This window comes from Anser cygnoides, chromosome 17, assembly GCF_040182565.1.
Source record: "Anser cygnoides isolate HZ-2024a breed goose chromosome 17, Taihu_goose_T2T_genome, whole genome shotgun sequence".
Taxonomy (NCBI): domain Eukaryota; kingdom Metazoa; phylum Chordata; class Aves; order Anseriformes; family Anatidae; genus Anser; species Anser cygnoides.
The window spans coordinates 2,703,360-2,723,095 of NC_089889.1; the positions used below are offsets into that span (position 1 = coordinate 2,703,360).

The window sequence follows — 19,736 nt, forward strand, 5'->3', positions numbered from 1 at the left end:
TACTGTGTTGGAAGGAGGAGATCTGGCCCCTTGTTCATTGGGGCATACCAGATAAAGGGGTGGGAGGAAATAGCTTTTTAAAAATTTTAGGTCAGTCACCATCTCCTCGCCTCTATCTATCATACAGCACTCTAAAACTGCTGTATGAACAAGGCAAGCTGTATCTGTGTTCCTGCACGCACTCCCAGTCTGTATCTTGCAGTTCATCTTGACGGCTAATAATGTGCTTGTCCATGCTAGAGTTTTGATGTGAGTGGACCAGCGCACTACCAGAAACATCTTGGGAATCTTGGATATTTCCTAACTTTCTGTTTCTTAGCTTAATGGCAGAATATGCAGAATGTGTGCAGAAGGGTGAAGGACTAAGAGAAACAACATTGACACAGAGGTTTTCTTTTTAACTCCTCAGAAAATTACCAAATACTTTCTTCATACAGCTATAGGAAGATGCCTTTGTCAGAGCTTGCTCTTTAAAGATGGCGTCTTTCCTTCTTTGTGAAACACTTCTCATGTCTTATTGTTTCTAGCAGTTTGCTGGCAGATTTCCGCTGAAAACTGAGCTTGAAAGCATTTTCTTTCAAAGTTATCTGAATTTTAATGAATTGTCCCCACAGGAAAGTTGAAGACCTACAGTTCCGTGTGGAAGAAGAATCCATTACCAAAGGAGACCTAGAGGTAAAATAGCTCCAGCTTTGCAAACAGTATATATAGTAGGACACAAAAATGCAACCAGTTCATCCAAATTGGACTGTTCTCTGGAAGACGGTGGCAGGAATGATTAAGAGATGCAATCCTGGTCCATGAGTATGCAAAGCACATCAAAGTAATTCCCATTTCTGCAGTCCCGGAGTAAGCTAACCACCCTGGAATTGCGGGATTGCACCTTTAATTCAGTTATATACTTTAGCAAGGGTTCTACTGTAGAATGGCAATAGTTGCTTAGAATAATTTAATTGAAAACTCTATTTTTTGATATTTTATATTAATTTATATCTTACTAATGTTTTCAATGTCTTCTAATGGAAGATTTATTAAAAAAAATATTCTGTCAGGACAGTTGTAGCTAAAATCTAAACAGCCATTCACGTGTGCATTATAATAGTGTTATTATGCAATCAGGTTCGGAAACATTTAGTGAAGAATTGCTCTTAATAACTTGAACACTACCAATTTTTATCCCAAATTACAAATTAAAAAGCAAAATACATATTAGTTATTCTACTCTATTTGTTGTTTAATCTGAAAAATATTATACTCTTGCACAGTATAGAGAACAAAGTTAACTGACTCGTGTCCCTGTGAACCCTTAACGATTAAAGTGCTAGCCTTATGAAAGTGATTCATTTCATATAACATTTCTTTTATTTTAGTCTTCCATTCATTTTAAGATACCTATCTAGACTCTTCATAGAATGATCCTTTTATTATTTAGTCCATGGAAACTTATAGTTCTCTATTTTTTGTTAACTCAGTGGATATTCCTGGCAGACCATCTTAAAGAGCCTGGTCTGTCAAGCTGCATGGCTTCAAGAATTTAAAATTAATACAAGATAATGAGATGTATCCTGATGTTTGTGTTGGAATGATAGTGCTAAGTCTTCAGGTGAAATATTTTTGTTTGTTTTTGTTTTTTAATTTTACTGATAGCGAAAGAGGCAGATTTCGGAAGATCCAGAAAATGTAAGAGGGCACTTAAATGTGCGGAGACATCCCATGTTAACAGATTGTGTGCAGAAAATGCTTATACTTATTCACTAACTGCATAATCTGTTATTGAAACATTGACTCTAGTATTTGTGTGCATGTTGCTTTCAGAGCAATTACGTTTATCAAAAAGAATGTGTGTAATGACTAAACGTTGTAATCCCCATTAACTGTAGAGAGGGCAAATGTGTCATTAGAATTCTCTGTGGGCAAAAACTTTGCACCTAATTGGAGAGCATAGGAGCTTGTAGAAAATGACTGTCCTGGATCCTGAAATGTCTTTCATTTATGTAGGATTTTAGTTGCTGTCTTCACAAAATCCTGCGCTGTTTCCTATGAGCTCCTACTGCTGTTCAGTTGATGCAGTTTGCATCTAGCCAATTAATTTTTCTGAGGGAGAAAATGGTATGTTCCCTACCTCCCCTGATTTTTTTTTTCATAAAATGCAAAGGGGAGAGATGATTGCACGCTAGTTTTTAAGACGTTTTAAAGCTGTCTATTTTACTGTAGCTTCCCTTTGAATTATGCAGGAAAAATATATGTAAATGGATAGCAGAAATTGCCTTACAAGACATTAAAGCAGCCCTCTTGCTTCCATAGCTCAGAATAGTGGAATTTAAAAGCCCTCTCTTTGATTGGATTTAGGAAAAATTATCACAGGCTGCCTCCTCTGCTGCATCCCCAGCCAAGATAGGAAGTTCTCAAGACTAAAACTGGTTTCCTGCTGTGCATTCTTAGGTGTTGCTTTTGCGAAGCTACTTCAGTGATCCGGGTCTCCTCTATTCTTCCAATCAGGCTCACGGTGTGTTAGAAGTAAATCTGCATGTGCCCTTCCTTTCTCTCGTTTTGTGCACTCCTTGTTTAATCCTATCTTTATTCCTTATTTCCCTGTTCTAATTTCTCCATAAAAACGGACATCTTCACTCTCTGAAGAAGAGAACTGGGTGATCACTTAGTTTCCAGGATAATGCTTCATAATCTGTCGTGTCCTGTGATTGTTCTCCCAGCACGAAGGAACTGAAGGTCATCTTGCCCCTATTCTAGAATCAATTATCAGCTTTTATGGCTTCAGCACAATTTCACAGTTTTACCTGTAGATGGAGAACTTAACTGAAGATTTATTTTGAAGTGAAAGTGTAGCTAGAATACACAAATGCTGAAAATAACCAATGACTGCTTTCTGACATTTGATTTTAGTGGAATTCTTTAGGGTTCAAGCCAGAGCAGGGCTTGTCCCATTTTCCCCTCTCCTAATCTAACTGTGAAGCTTTAGAGAAGGGGAAGATGCTTTGTGGGTTTTGTTTGTTTGCTTGCTTTTTGTTTTTCTTTTCCATCCAGTTTGAGGTTTAAAATCAAATTCTTTTTTTCTTTTTATGGTACTCTGCTCTTGTCAGTTTACTGTTCTTTGGATTTCCTCAAAGAGGAACACGATCTTTTAGACATTTCTCTTTTTTTTTTTTTTTAGTTTTTATTTTATTTTTGGTAGGATTTTATTTTATTCTCCTTTGTAGTATATAAGAGATGGGGGTTAAAAAAAATGGTAATCATACAATCATAATTGATGATGGTATATCTGATCTATGCAGTATCAAAGCAATTTCAATAAAATTAATGGTCAAAGTATTTTGTTTTTTATGTGTAGTATAGCAAATCTTAAGGTAGCATATTTTACAAAGTGATGCAAGGAGAATTTTGCAGCTATCAGGTTTGGGACTTGTTTTCTAATAAATCCCTAATGGGATTTAGAGCAAGAAAGGCATGAATATTCAATTTTTAAAAATAGATTCATTTTCAGACTTATAATTTTGTTGTGGAACAGAAGTAATACTAATCAGTCTCAGAGAGGGGGCTGAATTATAGCCACTTTTAGAAATATTTATTTCCCTTAGAATATTTAGTTTAGTTTTCAAAGACTGTGAGAGACAAAAACAATAACCCATGTTCTCATGTTTTATGTTTGTGTTTTTGTTCTTTTTTTCCTTGTGTACACTGAATATCTTCCACTGATAGAGAAACAAATCTGCTATGGAATACCAAAACCAGAACAAATCTAAGAAGCAAGTTTTAATGCTTTAGGGATTTAGTATTTTAGACCTAGTAACTGCATAATAAAACAGCCAACTCTTTTTTCAGCTGGAAAAATGTTTTAAAAAACTGTTTGAAACCACCAGATGTCTACATGCTTTGGGAGAGGAAGATAACTTGGTGCTGTCAGAAGGAATACTGTGATTAGAGAACAGGCCTGAAGCAAAACAAGAGTTTCGTCCCTATCTCACCTTCTCTGCAGAGACTGCCTAGGATCTTTGACTGCTGTGGCTGGTTTGGAGGCAGTACTAATCAGCTTGTCAACTCTATAAATAACACAGTTCTGTAGGGATATTTAAATAGCATTTGCAAAGATCAGAGAAGCAGTAGTGTCCTGCCAGCTGTGTGCACACCGCTGTGCTGTGGGTTTGGCAGCAGTGTGGCTTTGGAATGATTCACGCTCTTCCTTCCTTTTGAATTCTTTCAACCCAGTGTTCAATGGGTAGCTTTTCAGGTTGCAGGACTCTCCTCTACTAATAGCAGTTCATAAGGCTTGGGGGTTACTGTGTACTACTTTACTACTTGTTTACTACTTTACTACTTGTTCTGTAGTAAAGTAACTGCTGAAGCTAGAGAACTTCCATCAAGGCTGATGGATGCAACTTCTTGGGCTCTTAATCACATCTTAGCATAACCAGACAGAACATCATTCAGTTTTTTTCTGGAGATCCACCTTACTCTTGATGCGGGCAAGGTCCTTAAGCTGCCCTTTTTTGGAAAAGACACGTGAAGCAACAGTGCACTTTCAGAATACTTTTAATTTGGATTGTTTCGTACATTTAAAATAACAGTGACCAGTCAAGATTGACACAATACTTGGATCTCAGCATTTCAGAAATAACTCTATATTACTTCTTTCTATTCCACCCACGCGTGCACACACACACACTCACCCATGTTCCCCATTTCAGTGGTGTAAGTCAGACAGATATGAACTAACTGCTGGACTTTACTTGCATCTCTCAAACTTCAAGCTCTCTTGGGGGCTTCTTGGAGCATCTTGGAGCCTAGATATCGAGTTTACTGATGTTCTGTGCTCTTGCTAAAAAAAATAATTCTATCTCTTTATAACCAAAAGGCAGGAGGTGCTGCTTATTTTGTTACATGTACTTTCTGTGCTTTTTAGGAACCTATGAGAATTACAATTTATTTTTTTAATCTTATCACTTCTACATCTTGTTCAATGTATTTAGGCTTCAGCAATTATGGAACAACCAGGCTGATTCACTTTTTCCCCTGGTTTTGAAGAATCTTATTTGTTGCTAGGTTTCTTTTTGGAAGAAGAGGAGAGGGATAAACTAAGGGGGTTCTGCAGTTATAGGCAACCATGCTCTTTCTATTTCTATTGAAATAATCCATACCCTAGTGACAAATGAACCTTAATGTTCCCTGGTCTTGACCAAAAGGATTTTTATGGCTAAAACTTGAGATGCAGCTACTATTGCTTTAAAAAAAAAAAAAGTTTTGTTACGTGAGCTTCAGTAGTGAATTCTCCCCTGGTTCATAATTAAATCATTTAAAAATAAGCCCAATGCATTAAAAAAAGTTAGTGGGATGACGAGGAAAGGGACATATCATCCTCTTAGAACAGGTGTATATATATTTATATATACTTTTTCATAACTATTCTAATTTGTGCTGAAAACTTCATGTACTGATAAATAACTTCTACTTGGCTGCATGAAACGTTTTTGTTCATACTTCTTCGTTTGTGATTTATTTTTTATTTTTTACACATCAGTCCATTTACACTTTTCAGTCCATCTTTCTCATCCATAGCATTTCCCTGTTCATTTTATCCACTGCATCTTCTCTGCTCATCATTGATAGAAGATTCTGGCAGCACGGCCTGCATGTGGCTCCCTCCTTGTGTGCTGGCATGTGATGGTGGCACCGTTGTGTTCTCTTCCTTTCCCTTTTCACTAACAGACGCAGACCAAACTGGAGCATGCCCGCATTAAGGAGCTTGAACAGAGCCTGCTCTTTGAAAAGACCAAAGCTGACAAACTCCAGAGGGAGTTAGAAGACACTAGGGTAATGGTTTTCACTATTTAAATAACAAGACTGATTTGTGTTGTGGAAGATTTCTGATGACACAGCCTGCTGGGTTTAACACATGCTGAAAGAGATTCTTGCTCCTGCCACGATCAGTACCTGCTATAGATGTAGCTGGCACACTTAAAAATTAGCATTAATTTTGAGCTTCGGTTGTGTGTGTGTGTATGCCTGTATATGTGTACTCATTTCTTCAGAAGAATTCAGGTAAGATGATTTCAAAGCACAAAAGTAATGCTTAAATCTAGGCCAAAAGTGGCAGAAATAGCATAGTTCATTATATCCAAAAGAAGTAAGTTCCAGTTTGCCAGTGCTTTTTACACAAACTTAGAATGTGGGGGCTGGGTTTCTGAGGTCCTAAATAGTGGCTGTGCTATCTGCTAAGTCAAGGTTTGCAGTACTTTTTAGTTCTTTTTTTTTTTTTTTTTTTACCCATGACACAATCTTTTCTTGGGTATCCAGTAGTATTAGTAATACTATTCCTGTCAAAACATTACAGAGTCCCAAAACATACTTTTTCCCAAGACAGGTTTAGCTGAGGTTGATTCCTAAGATTTTCAGCATGTTTCTGAAAGTTTTTTTCTTGCTAGAGAGGTGCTAACTGTACTCAGTTTTATTTGAAACAAGGCCCACAAGGCTGCTGTAGTTGACCTCAGCTCTTCACGTGTCTTTTAGAAAAGCCTACTGTGCTCTAACATTGCATTATGTCTGTGAGCTTATTTGACAGCAAAGGCATAACAGTTTTTGGTGGTGAGATTTGTTTATTTATTTTAATTTTTATTCAGTAGTTCATAAATCATTCATGAAATGCCAAATCCAAGAAATCTGAAATGACCACAAGCTAGGAGCATGCTATGGGGATGGTAGGGAATCCCTGGCTTTGAGAGGAGGATGGGATGGTTGCTTCGCTGTGCAAATAACAGAACGTTGTTCCGTAGGAGCACATTGACCACTTCCAAAAATGGGTCATTCTGTGGGTGACCAGCCTAACTACAGCTGCTAAAGAGAAGATGGGAAGAAGGAACTCGCAGCTGTAGTAAGAATTCACTAATGATCACCTCTGTTGAACTTAATGTTTTCCCAGTGTTACTGGGCATTTCAACAAGGTCAACTAAATGGTAGCTAAACAGTAGCAGAAGGTGATATTTCCATACCCTTCTGTCAGGTCCAGCCATGTAAAGAGAATCTAGGTCACACCTAATGATATGCCATTGTTTATAAGTGCCTTTTGTCCTAAATTCTTTACACGTAAGTACATACCACCGATATTACTTCAAGATGCCCTTGTTCATTGTTTCTGGTATGTGGCATCTTTATAAAGAGATAGCAAACACCCAGTAACAGATAATGTAACAGATACTTAATAGGGCACCATTCAGGTTCGGTTATCAGGTGTCTGCTTACTGAAAACCTGTAAATCTGCTTCCAGAGGTGACGAATCAGGTACATTTTCAGTGTTGAGCAATGCAATGGAAATAAACCATGAGTACTGGCTCTTTTATGGTACATTTTATAATCTAAATCTTTCACGGTTGCTTGACATAATGAAGCAGTGAATTTCATTCTGCCTTTTTCTCAAACTGACAAGTTTTCTGCATGACAAGGTGTGAAATTCCTCTAGTTCCTACATTGTTTCTTTGTCTTAGAAGATAAAAGCTAATACTGTTATCTTTCTCCAAACAAAGCTGAAGGTCATCACAAATATTTAAAACTTACGAAGCACAGGGTTCAGCTGGAAAGAGATGCTAGTTCTCTACTTGTGATTTTTTTTCCTGCAGGATCATAAAATATTTTTTACCTTTTCCCTGTTCATAAAGGGTTTCTTCACCAGAAAGAATGAAAACATTTTTCTCATTTCTGTCCATAGCAGAGTAGGCAAATAAACGCTTGACAGTTTTTGTATGATACTCAAAATTCAATTATTTGTCTATGTATTTGTACTTTTTCAAATAATCCCATTGCTTTTCTGTGATGATTTATGCACTGCTCGCTTCAGATAATACTCCCTACGTGTCTTTGTCTATTCCAACCACTTTCTTTAATTAGGAAGATGCGGAGTATTAGATCTTTTGACTAGATCAGAATAGATGTTTGAATATGTGTCATAATACCTACGATTGGTACTTCTTGAAAGCATATTTATAATCATGCACACACACATGACTCGAAGGCAGGGCTGAATATTATAAAACCAAGAAGGTAGTGTATAATAAGTACTTTTAAAGAGCAATTGCAGGTAAGTAATATTTTTTCAGAATGTTGGTATAAGGAGGCTGAAACAGTGATTTCCCAATTAGAAATCATTGTGCTGGCTTTGTTGTTTTTGCATACCAGAAGTTTCTTCAACAGTTGTTGAAAAGCTCAGATAAAGTGAGGACACTTTTTTCAGAGAGAACAATGGATTAGATATCAAAGGAGTTTCAGGCATTTGTAGGCTAAAAAATTATTTTTCTCTGACAGTCTCATAACTGGCATAAAATGAATCTGGAAGCAATTATTTCAACAATTAGGGACCCGGGGGTTCTCCTATCTCAGTCTGCTTTAAAATAGTTCTGAGAAACATTTTCTTAAATGTGTTTAATATACATAAGTGTAGTTTGTAAGCTGTTATTTAGCAAGTTGGTATTTCTAGATAACTTCAGAAAAATCAACTTAAATATGTTCTCCCAAAAGGTGGAATTCAAAATGCACAGAACACAAAGATGTGGACATCTGTACTTTTTTTAGCAATAGTTTATACATAAATGAAATAACAGTTGGTCTTGTTTCACAGCCTTCCATATAAAAGCAGCATTTTCTTTTACTTAAAGTTTCTTTAGCACTTCCATAAAAGTAGGATTTGGCAATGAAACTCAGAGGTATTATAATCCAAAATGCTGGTAAGAATATACTACTGATGTTGGTTTGCAATGCTTGGTAATTTCTTTTCACTGTGGTCTAAGTATCTGTGTCTATTAAACATATCTTTTATAATTCTTCTTCTTTTCTTAAAATGCTGTTAATCATAGGTGGCCACAGTATCAGAAAAATCTCGCATCATGGAACTAGAAAGAGATCTAGCATTGCGGGTGAAGGAAGTAGCTGAGCTTCGAGGGAGATTAGAGTCTAGCAAACACATTGATGATGTGGATACTTCTCTTTCATTGTTACAAGAAATAAGTTCTTTGCAAGAAAAAATGGCAGCGGTTGGCAAAGAACATCAGAGCGAGATGAATTCACTGAAAGAGAAGTTTGAAATCAGTGAAGAAGCACTTCGGAAAGAGATCAAATCACTTTCAGCTTCAAATGAGAAAATGGCAAAAGAAAATGAATCATTGAAAACTAAGCTTGATCATGCCAACAAGGAGAATTCAGATGTAACGGAGCTGTGGAAATCAAAGCTGGAATCTGCAATTGCCTCCCATCAGCAAGCAATGGAAGAACTAAAAGTTTCTTTCAGCAAAGGTGTAGGGGCTCAGACAGCAGAATTTGCGGAGTTAAAGACTCAAATTGAGAAGATTAAATTAGACTATGAAAATGAAATGTCAAATTTAAAGCTGAAGCAGGAAAATGAAAAGTCTCATCATTTAAAAGAGATCGAAGCCCTGAAAGCAAAATTAATAGCAGTTACAGAGGAGAAAGAGCAAAACCTGGAAAGCTTGAAGACCAAACTGGAAAGTGTGGAAGATCAGCATCTAGTAGAAATGGAAGACACTTTAAACAAATTACAGGAAGCTGAAATAAAGGTAAAGGAGCTAGAGGTACTGCAAGCCAAGTGCAATGAACAAACCAAAGTTATTGGTAGTCTTACACAACAGATCAAAGCTTCTGAAGAAAAGCTTTTGGACCTTGATGCACTTCAGAAAGCCAATTCTGAAGGTAAATTGGAAGTCCAGAAACTTAGCAAGCAGCTTGAGGCAGCTGAGAAACAGATACAGAATTTAGAGACTGAAAAGGTTGATGAAAGTAGCAAGGTTTGTATCAACATCCATCCTTTTATTTTTACTTTGCTTTTATTTTACATTTGTATTGTTCTAAACTGCTATAGCAAACTCATCACAGAAAAAAACTGTTGTATTAAAAGAGTGTCTTAGTACCATCTGAGGAGGTGCAGAGAAAGCGTTAACTGGGTCAGATCTCTAAACAGGTTTTTCTGCTTGGTCTGCACCACTCAGCAAAAGAAAATTTCTTGCTGTACTTTCTTCTTGCAGACTTACAGAGGCCTCTGCTGAAAACTTTGTTATGGAAAAATTACTTTATTGGTTTATTCGGGAGAAGAACCCACATACAAATTTTTAACGTTTGGTGGAAGTTTGAAAATATTCAGATAATATGACATGGAGCTCATGGGGGAATGTTTTCCTCTGTTGATTACATTGAGTTGTAAAGAGAATCTGTGTTCCCAATCTTCCACCTAGAGAAATGCTGATAGAATTAGTATCTTCACCCTTCCTCTCATCAAAGATGATGATGGAAGAGGCAAGAGAATGCCATTAAAAATGAAACAAACAAACAAAAAAAAATCCTGGAGGAACTTTCCTTAAAGATAAGAGTATGCAGTGGTGTTGTCAGGAACCTTTTCACAATATTTTTGAAGCACAGACTGCAGCTTGATGTATCTTAATGAGGTTTTTCTTGGTTTTGGATGAAGTGTCTCTTTGAGGTTGATAGTATGCTATGCCGTTCAGTACTTGAAAGTTGTTCTGCCACTGCAGCTAATAATAACAGTGTTAAGTTTCCATTTAATTTGGGGGGTTGCCCAAACATCCCCAACTTATGCATGACCTGACAAGCTAGAGCTCCAGTTGTAGAAGTAGTGGGAAGGTAGCTGGAAACAGCTTTCCTAAGTCCTTCGCAGATGGTTCCAAGATACTAGATTTCTGTGGACCTTTGGCACAATTTTTGAGCTCATGCTGGGTTTCTGCACTACCTCCTGGGTGAGGTACAGAACCTTTTGGAAAATGACATCTCCATATGTGTATTGGTCTGAATAGCCAGTTGAAACATAAATTCTAAATTTATCAGTTCAAAAGATTAAAACAGTTAAGAACCAAAACTGCTAATTCAACTGATGCTGTAACTGTATTTTGAAATGTTTCAGTGTACTCCAAAATGCCTGCCATTAAATGTTTTCACCATTAATTCTAAGATAACTAAATTTTAATCATTATTTCAAGCATTTCAAGATCCAATTAGTACTGTGATGTAGTCATCAGTGGAAATCAGCTTCACTCAGTTAACACATTACATTTCTTTTTCCTTCAGTTTATTTTTATTTTGTCATCTTACAGTGATTTTAATATTCTAGTTATTTATTTCAGATTCAACTTTTAATTTCCCTATTTTTATCATTCATGTTTGTAATTTTATTTTACTCCATTTGACCATATTCGTTAGGCTAGTAATCTGGCCAAAGAACTGCAGGGCAAAGAGCAAAAGCTTCTTGACCTTGAGAAAAACTTGAGTGCAGTAAATCAAGTTAAAGATTCTTTGGAAAAGGAACTTCAGATTTTGGTGAGTAATAATCAAAAATTTTGACTTTATCCGCTGGATTTTGGTTTTCGTGGTGAGAGCATAATTGAATTCTGAGGATCAGTTCTGCCTGAGCAGTCTTTCAAAGCTATGATCTTCATGAATAGAAGGCAATGGCTCATGACTAATAAGATCCATCTCAGAATGAAAAGAGCATTTCACCTGACTTGTGTTATCAGGTGATTTGTTTAAATAGAACTCATCCATTAGAGATTTCAGATAACATATTAAGCCACGTCAAAAGCATCGTGCAGCTTTAAATTTAGACTATTCTTGAAGGAACATATGGCCCTTTATCATCATAACTATTGTATAAATTAATGCTTGCTACAGGAATGTCTCTCAAATGTTTCTCAAAGATAGTTTTCACCTGATTTCTCATTTTGCAATTTTAATTAATTTTGTAGGTATCCTGTGGATGGGTGGGATTCTCCTGAGAAACTAGCTAATTAGCAATAAAAAGACAAGCTGTGTAATTTTTACTGTCCCTGTCATAAAATCTTTCTGTGGCCATAGTAAATATTTGAGGCTGATGGAGAAGACTCATTTATTGTCTTCCTCAACATCCTACCTTTTTTTCACAGTCTAGCATCTCTTCCTGCTGGTAAAGCTGGAAAACGCTCGTGTGAGATTGATCACAGGGTTGCAGAAGTCCATTGTGCAGCACATGAGTAACATGGATAACGTGGATAGCTTCTGACATTGAGAGGCCCACACATAATGTCTCCTACAAGAGACTCTGTGGCTGCGGTTCTGTTGCTATGCTTGCTGATGGAGAAGTTATTTTGAAAGTTTAGGGACTTGCTTACAAACAAGGCGAGGGAGAAATCTTGCATTATGTTGTTGAATACATCTCTGCTAAACAGTAATTCAAAAACTTCAGGTCTATTTATGACAGGAGTGAAAACTTGATATATTTTCTCCATGAAAAAATACCTAATATAAATTCAGTGGTTGAATTATACTGTTAACATCAAACCTGACCTTAGGTTTTTGTCTATTTTTTCAGAAAGAAAAGTTTACTAGTGCAGCTGATGAAGCAGAAAACGTTCAACAAACTATGCAAGGTATGTCTGCTACTAAAGTAAATGAAGATCTTAAAAGCTACAGAAAATTATACTGCAAAATAAAAGTGTTTTCTTTCACGTGCTTTCAAATTTAAACCTGGCGATACAGCAGTTTCAGCAGCTAGGGAAAGGACAGGACTACTTGCAGCCTCTCTTCTTGAGAGTAATATACCTTGCAAATAGGTAGAATTGTTGGAATCTAAGTAGTTACTAACTTTGTCTTTAAAATTTTACTTGCATAGAAACAATAAAAAAACTAAACCAAAAAGAAGAGCAATTTGCACTCATGTCTTCAGAACTGGAACAACTGAAGTCTAATTTGACTGGTAAGGACGTAATAAAATGGAATGTTTTGAAATATGCATCAGCTTTGTGCTTTCTTATGCCTCCTGCTCAGCTTGCCATACCTTACATAGCGTGTAATGCTTTCACAAATGCATATGCCATCAAAAGAAAGCCTTTTCTCTAGGCAAAACTAACTTTTGTGGCACTGTATAGTGATACAGCAAGGTGACCGTGATGTTAAGGAAATAGTGCAGTAAGGCAAAAGATTTCCTGGCTGAGTGTATTCCAAATCAGTAGTTAAATTTTTGCTTTAACATTGCAACAAAATCATGCTGTGGTAATGGTCAAGTACCAGACAAAGACTTAGTGACCAGACTGAAGCTTTACAAGTATAAACTAATTAATCCACATAAACAGTATTCTCTTTTTAAGGACGTCAAAAAGACAGTGTGCTAGTCTGGTTGTCTCCTTTTTCTTATCTGGCAGGTGGGAGGCTTGCTGTATCTGTCTAGCTGTACATCTCAATTTAAAACCAAATTAGAAAGAAATTAGGAATGATTATGTACACTGTAAGCAAGTCTTTCAAGGCATTGTTGGGACTCAAGTCATGCCAAGGGCTGCTGTTACCCTTGGTGGCAGTGCCTGCCCTGGCCTGAGTCATGCTGGGGTCCCCAGCAGAAGAAAGACATGGACCTGTTAGAGCAGGTCCAGAGGAAGGTCACAAAGATGATCAGAGCGCTGGAGCACCTCGCCTGTGAAGAGAGGCTGAGGGATTTGGGGTTGTTCAGTCTGGAGAAGAGAAGGCTCCAGGGAGACCTTATAGCTGCCTTCCAGTACTTTAAGGGGGCCTACAGGAAAGATGGGGAGAGACTGTTTATCAGGGGCTGTAGTGATAGGGTATGGGGTAACGGTTTTAAACTAAAAGAGAGTAGGTTTAGTTTAGATGTTAGGAAGAAATTCTTTACTATAAGGGTGGTGAGGCACTGGAGAAGGCTGTCCAGAGCAGCTGTGGATGCCCCATCCCTGGAAGTGTTCAAGGTCAGGTTGGATCGGGGTTTGGGCAGCCTGGTCTAGTGGAAGGCATCGCTGCCTGCGGCAGAGGGTTGGAAGTAGATGGTCTTTGAGGACCCTTCCAACCAAAACCGTTCTGATTCCATGATTTTTTCCCTGTAACTTCATGTTGCTTGCATTGTTTGTTTTCCGCTCTTCTGCTGAACAGCTGGAGAGGTGCGCATGCTTCTCCTATTATACTGCTTGGTTACCCTCTGATATGCATTAGGACTCTTAACAATTTCTCGTGGCCTGAAGTTAAGTGATTCACTTCTAGAAAAAAAAACCTAAAACTTCTTCACCAGTTGCTTTACTGCTATTTCTGAAGTGTTCTTAACTTTCTGCTACAGCTCACAGCGCAAAGTTCAAACCAATTATAATTTTTAATTTTGACGAGGTAATTTGGAAGGTCTGTAGCATCAATATTATTCTGTTTATAGTTCTTTATGATCTTCTAGCTACTCTGCATATTCCCTTTGTATTAAATCTGCTAGACTACTAACTTTTGTCTTGCTCAGTGATGGAGGAGAAACTGAAGGAGCGAGAAGAGAGAGAACAGCAACTGACTCAAGCTAAAGTCAAACTAGAAAATGACATAGCAGAGATCATGAAGTCATCAGGGGACAGCTCTGCCCAGCTTACAAAAATGAATGATGAGCTGCGGTTAAAAGAAAGGTATTCCATCATTGTCGGAACATTTTTGCATTAGTTCTTTACTCCCACATTCCTTGCTTCTCATTTTATCTCATTTCAAATAGCTGAGCAAGATGCTCCTGAGTGTCACATTGATGTGACGAGTGAACTTAGTCTTTCAGACTAAATTAATCAAAATAGTCTCCTCTGGGTGATTTGAAGAGTTTCACTTTTATAATTTCTAAAATTCCATGTAGCATATACTTCTCACTGTTCAGAGCAAATGAGCATTTTAATAACATACTGTTTCATAATTGTGCTTTGTAATTATTTGGTTATAAGTTTTTGGGCTTTTACTTGAAAGTGGAGGAGATACTCGGGTCTCTTTTTTGACCAGCAAGAGAAAATGTGGTTTCTTTCAAATAAAAATTGTGGGTAGAATAGTTCTTTATCTTTTCAGAACCCCAGGCTGGGGGCAAGTTAACTGGCAACGGTGTTACTCTGCACACAAGCAAGTGCTTGGACCCACTTGTGTATTGTGTAATTTAGCAGAAAATTCTCTATATGTTAAATAATTAAATCTCTTCCTAAATGCTTGGACAAAATATAGGACTTCAGCATAATTTAGAGTCTTTTATCTCTGTGCTTGTCATGCTGTCAGCAAAAAGTAATGTTCTTTTATTTGGTCTTTTTAGGCAGTTGGAGCAAATACAACTTGAGCTTACAAAAGCAAATGAAAAGGCTGTTCAGCTTCAGAAAAATGTGGAACAGACAGCACAGAAAGCTGAGCAGAGTCAGCAAGAAACTCTCAAGACTCATCAAGAAGAGCTGAAAAAAATGCAGGATCAACTAATGGACATGGTAAGAAAAACATTAAAAAATACTAGCTAATTATGGGGAGAATAGTTACGACAATGTACCACTGCACCTTTAACTGTGTTCCAACTGTTTTATGTTCTATCAGAAAAAGCAAATCGAGACTAACCAAAATCAGTATAAGGATCTTCAGGCGAAGTATGAAAAAGAAACTTCTGAGATGATCACTAAACATGATGCAGACATTAAAGGGTTTAAGCAGAACTTGCTGGATGCAGAAGAGGCACTGAAAACTGCACAAAAGAAAAATGATGAGTTGGAAACGCAGGCTGAGGAGCTGAAAAAGCAAGCAGAACAGGCCAAAGTATGTATACTTTGTTACTTTGCAAGTAATTTAAAGTTCATATCTTTGTATGTCAGTGAACTATTGTTCTGTTGTTTTGTTTCCTCAGCTTTACCATTTTATAGTAGGGTTTTTGTGATATTTGTTTTGAACTTTTCCAGAACAAATTAATACTGATTAGGGAAGTGAAGCATACACAACTTACTGTTGTCTTCTCTGGATTACACAAGAATCCATGAAGTTTGGTTCTTTGACATTAACATTTTATGTTCATTGATAATCTGGTTCAGTGCAATAAGTTGGAGCCAGATATTATTGTTCTCAGTGTTTTAAATGCATGAATTTTAAATAAAATAGGTTGTGAAATATTTTATTTAAATATTTCATTTAAAGGTGTTGCACAATTGAAATGTTGCTCTGTAGTATGATCTTGTGTTACATGCAGCTATTTGGTATGTATCTTGAGTAATTTTCATTTTTTCTCCTGTTTCTTTGATATTGCTGCTTACTTTCATCCCTTATTAGTTATTGGCTATAATCTGTTTATGCTTCATCAAAATTTTTAGTGTATAAATTGGCACAGGAGTTAACTTGTAGATACACCGATGATATGCTGTTTTGAATTAAAAAGGTTATGACAATATATCTTGGGGAGAATTAGCTACAGAAGGTGACTTTGAGAACTGGAAACAAGTACCTACCATGACTCCCTGTATTTTAACTTCATTAGATTCTGATGAGATCATTCTGTGGCTCTTTCTGATTAATTTTCATTCAGAAAATTCACTGAGAGTTGTTTCTAAAACCAAGACGAAGTCTGGTACGGAGGACCTCAGTAACCATGGTATTTTTAATTTAACCACCAAAAAGTATTGTTGTGGGTGTTTCGTAATGAAATATCAACAACAGTTCAGTTTGCACAGGGACTTTGTGCCAGCGTATACACTTTTTTGAAAAACTTAAATTACAGTAGCACTGTTTGCCCATAATGCACATTTCTCATTTGTCTGCTTGACTTCATTTTTGTTTTCCCTTCTCCCTGACTTTATTTCTTTAGTCCTTAAGCTCTGTGTTAGCATCAGCCAGAAAAGAGATTGAACTAATGTCAGACAAGATGAGGGGTTTGATATCAGAAAAAGAGACTCTGGCACAGGAGGGGAATACTTTAAAATTAGAGAGAGGTTCATTATTATCAAAACTTCTAGAGTTGGAATCAAAGATTTTGTCAATGCAACAAGACCAAGAAGAGCTTTGGACAATAAATGAAGAACTTAATTCAGAAAACAAAAAAATCCTAAAGCAGAGAGAAGAAGCTGAGGCCAAAAGCCAGCAGGAAAGCACAGAAAAGGTAGCACTAATTTCTGAGAAAGGCAAATTACTCTCTGAAATAGAGGCAGCACAGGCAGATCTTCTGAAGATAACTCAAGAAAATGATGCTCTCCGGTCTTCAGAGTCAACCTTGCTCCAACAGCTGAAAGAACTTCAGGCCAACAAAGATGCTATGGATGTGGCATGTCAGAAACATATCAAGGAACGAGAAGAACTGGAGCATTATCAGAAGAAACTTTTGGAAGAGAAGGATGCAGTCATTAAAGACAAAGATGATGTCATTCAGAAGCTGAAAAGTTCTTACGATGACCTGGGCAGAGAACAACAAGAGCTACTACAACAACTGTCAACTCTGACTGCAGAGAGAGATTTGGCCCAAGATAAACACTTGGATCTTAAAAATACACACACAGCCTTAAAAAACGAACGGGACCATCTATTGCAGATGAGTCAGAGTCTGCAGTCCGAGAAGGAGATGCTCCTTAGAAGTATAGAAGAGTTGCGCCTGAGTTCAGCTGATACTGTTAGTGAAAACCTGGTATTAAAAGTGAGAACAGAAGAGATGCAAACAGAGCTAGAGAGTGAACATGAGGAACTTAAAAAGGTGATGAAAGACAATACAGAGCTGAAGGCTTCCCTTGCTAGTCTCACTCATCTTCTTGAGGAAATTAAATCCTCAAGAGAGACATCCAACTCTGAATGTATTAAGTTACTTCAAGAGAAAGAGGCTCTTTCTTCATCAGAACGAAGGCTTTTGGCTGAAAAGGAGGAACTTCTAAATGAAAATAAGGTAGTTACTGAAAAGCTTGCTAAGGCCACAGAAGATGCTATACTTGCTGAGAAAACCTTTACTGAGAAAATAAATGAATTGAACTTGGAAAAGGAATCTGTTTTTTGTAAGTCGCTGCAATTTGAAAAGCACAATGAAGCTCTTCTGAAAGAGAAGAATGAATTGGAGAGAAAATACTCAGAGCTCCTTGATGAGAACAAGTCTTCTAAAAATGCGGTTTCTGATATGAGGAGAGAACATGAGCTGAACATCTCAGCCAAGAGAGTTCTGGCCCAAGAGAATACCACACTCCAAGAGTCCATTGAAGCTCTCAAGGAAGAGCTAAATAAGATGAATCTGGAAAATCAAGAGCTAATCGCTTGTAAACGTGACCTTTCAGATCTTCTGAAAGAGGCACAGGATGCCAAAATAACATTAGAAAATGAACTGTCTGCTCTGTCTCGTGACAAGCAGGTCCTATCATCTTCATTCAAGACCTGTTCTACTAACATAGAAACACTGACCAGAGAGAGGACCGAATTACAAGAGAAGTGTCAGAAATTAAATGGAGAGCTTGAGAATATGAAAGAAAGCTTAACCATAGAAAAGGAAGCTAGAAAACTGGACAAGGAATCATTTTTGTTGGAACATCTGGAGCTTCAAAATAACATCAGCTTCTTAGAGACAGAGATAGAAGTGATGAGAGAGAAAAATAAAGAATTTCTGACTGAGAAAGAAAGTTTGGTTCAGGAGAAAGAAAAATCCGAAACTAAACTGGTGGAAATAATTAAAGAAAAAGAAATCCTCTGTGCAGAGACAGAGCAGCTGGCTTCCAAAATTGAGCAACTGAAGAGTGACTTTGCTTCCTTGTCTACATCAAAAGCAGAGCTCCAGGACTTGCACAGCTGTCTGTCCAAGATGCTGGATGATCTTCAGCAGAAACATGAGGTGACTGAGAAAGAGAAGAACAAGTTACTTAAGGAAAATGAAAGTCTGCTTGCTGAACAGAAGAGTCTGGTCATCAGTAGGGAAGAAACACTAAAAGAGAAGGAGAAATTATCCAAGAACCATTATAAACTGCAGGAGGAAGTAGCTCTGTTAGAGCACACTAACATAGACCTCTCGGGCAAACTGCTGGTCTCTGAGGAAAAAAATCAGATGCTGCTGGAGGAGGTGAACAATCTGGCTTTGAAACTAAGAGAAATTGAGACTCTCCAGGCCCAAACAGTAATGCAAAAAATGGAGGTATTGAAACATACAGTTAAACAATCAAGTATGGTTATACTAATACTGAGCACTAACTCCATGGTTTCCTCTCTGCACTTCATTGCACAATCAGCACTTCATCTCAGGGTAAATGGGCTGGAGCTTTGTTCTCAATATATTACCGTGGGTTTTTTTAAGTTGTAACTGAGTCTGAAATACATTTTAACTATAATAATTCTTTTTAAAGTATTTCTAAATATAATAGCCTATGTTGTCGCTGAATGTTGCAAGAAAACAAAAAAAACTGTGAATAAAAGGAAGCTTTGTTTTCTGAATCTGGTAGAAGAAATCGGACAGTTCCTCTGTTGAAGTACTTTGCAGCTTAATAGCTAGTGTAGGAATTACAACAAACTAAAAATTTGAGTTATTCAATAAATATAAAAACAATGTACTACTCCTGTAAATGTAATTGGATAATTAAAAAACAATGCAGGAGAACCGTTTACATTTGCATTATAGGACTTTCAGACTGTTAAAGATATTGGCATCTCCTGTGTTCTTTTTATTCACAGAAGTGTTTTGTATTCACCGCCAACAAATTCTGAATAACATTTTGAATTTCACCTTGGCTCAAAGCCCATAAAATCACTTAGGATATATTGAATCCATTTTGTATTCTGTAGGAATGGCTTATGCCTACCTTGGTACTTTAATAATATACTTGTGAATTATTTCATTTTATGAGGGCATAACAAACAACACTAAAATGATGTGATAATTGGTCTATTTCCTAATTATTTTTTAATTTATATTCAAATTTTTATCAATTGTTATAATTCCACATTCTCTGAAAATAGAAAAGTTTGTTGGAAGTGAATATCTA

The 19,736-nt window shown here is 37.0% G+C and overlaps 1 protein-coding gene across 6 annotated transcripts in view; it reads left to right on the forward strand.

The window, feature by feature from the left end:
- Positions 1 to 19,736, forward strand: part of CLIP1 (CAP-Gly domain containing linker protein 1) — a 66,984-nt gene that overhangs the window by 31,974 nt on the left and 15,274 nt on the right. For 2 of the 6 annotated variants that reach the window (XM_048073727.2, XM_048073728.2), the window contains exons 8-18: positions 615 to 675; positions 1,648 to 1,680; positions 5,719 to 5,823; positions 8,853 to 9,797; positions 11,221 to 11,337; positions 12,365 to 12,422; positions 12,665 to 12,748; positions 14,276 to 14,432; positions 15,086 to 15,251; positions 15,355 to 15,570; positions 16,607 to 18,892. In XM_048073727.2, coding sequence (XP_047929684.2) covers positions 615 to 675; positions 1,648 to 1,680; positions 5,719 to 5,823; positions 8,853 to 9,797; positions 11,221 to 11,337; positions 12,365 to 12,422; positions 12,665 to 12,748; positions 14,276 to 14,432; positions 15,086 to 15,251; positions 15,355 to 15,570; positions 16,607 to 18,892 — 4,228 coding nt within the window. The remainder of the gene's footprint in view (positions 1 to 614; positions 676 to 1,647; positions 1,681 to 5,718; positions 5,824 to 8,852; positions 9,798 to 11,220; positions 11,338 to 12,364; positions 12,423 to 12,664; positions 12,749 to 14,275; positions 14,433 to 15,085; positions 15,252 to 15,354; positions 15,571 to 16,606; positions 18,893 to 19,736) is intronic. The other 4 variants (XM_048073737.2, XM_048073738.2, XM_066979317.1 and 1 more) reach the window with 3 other exon arrangements.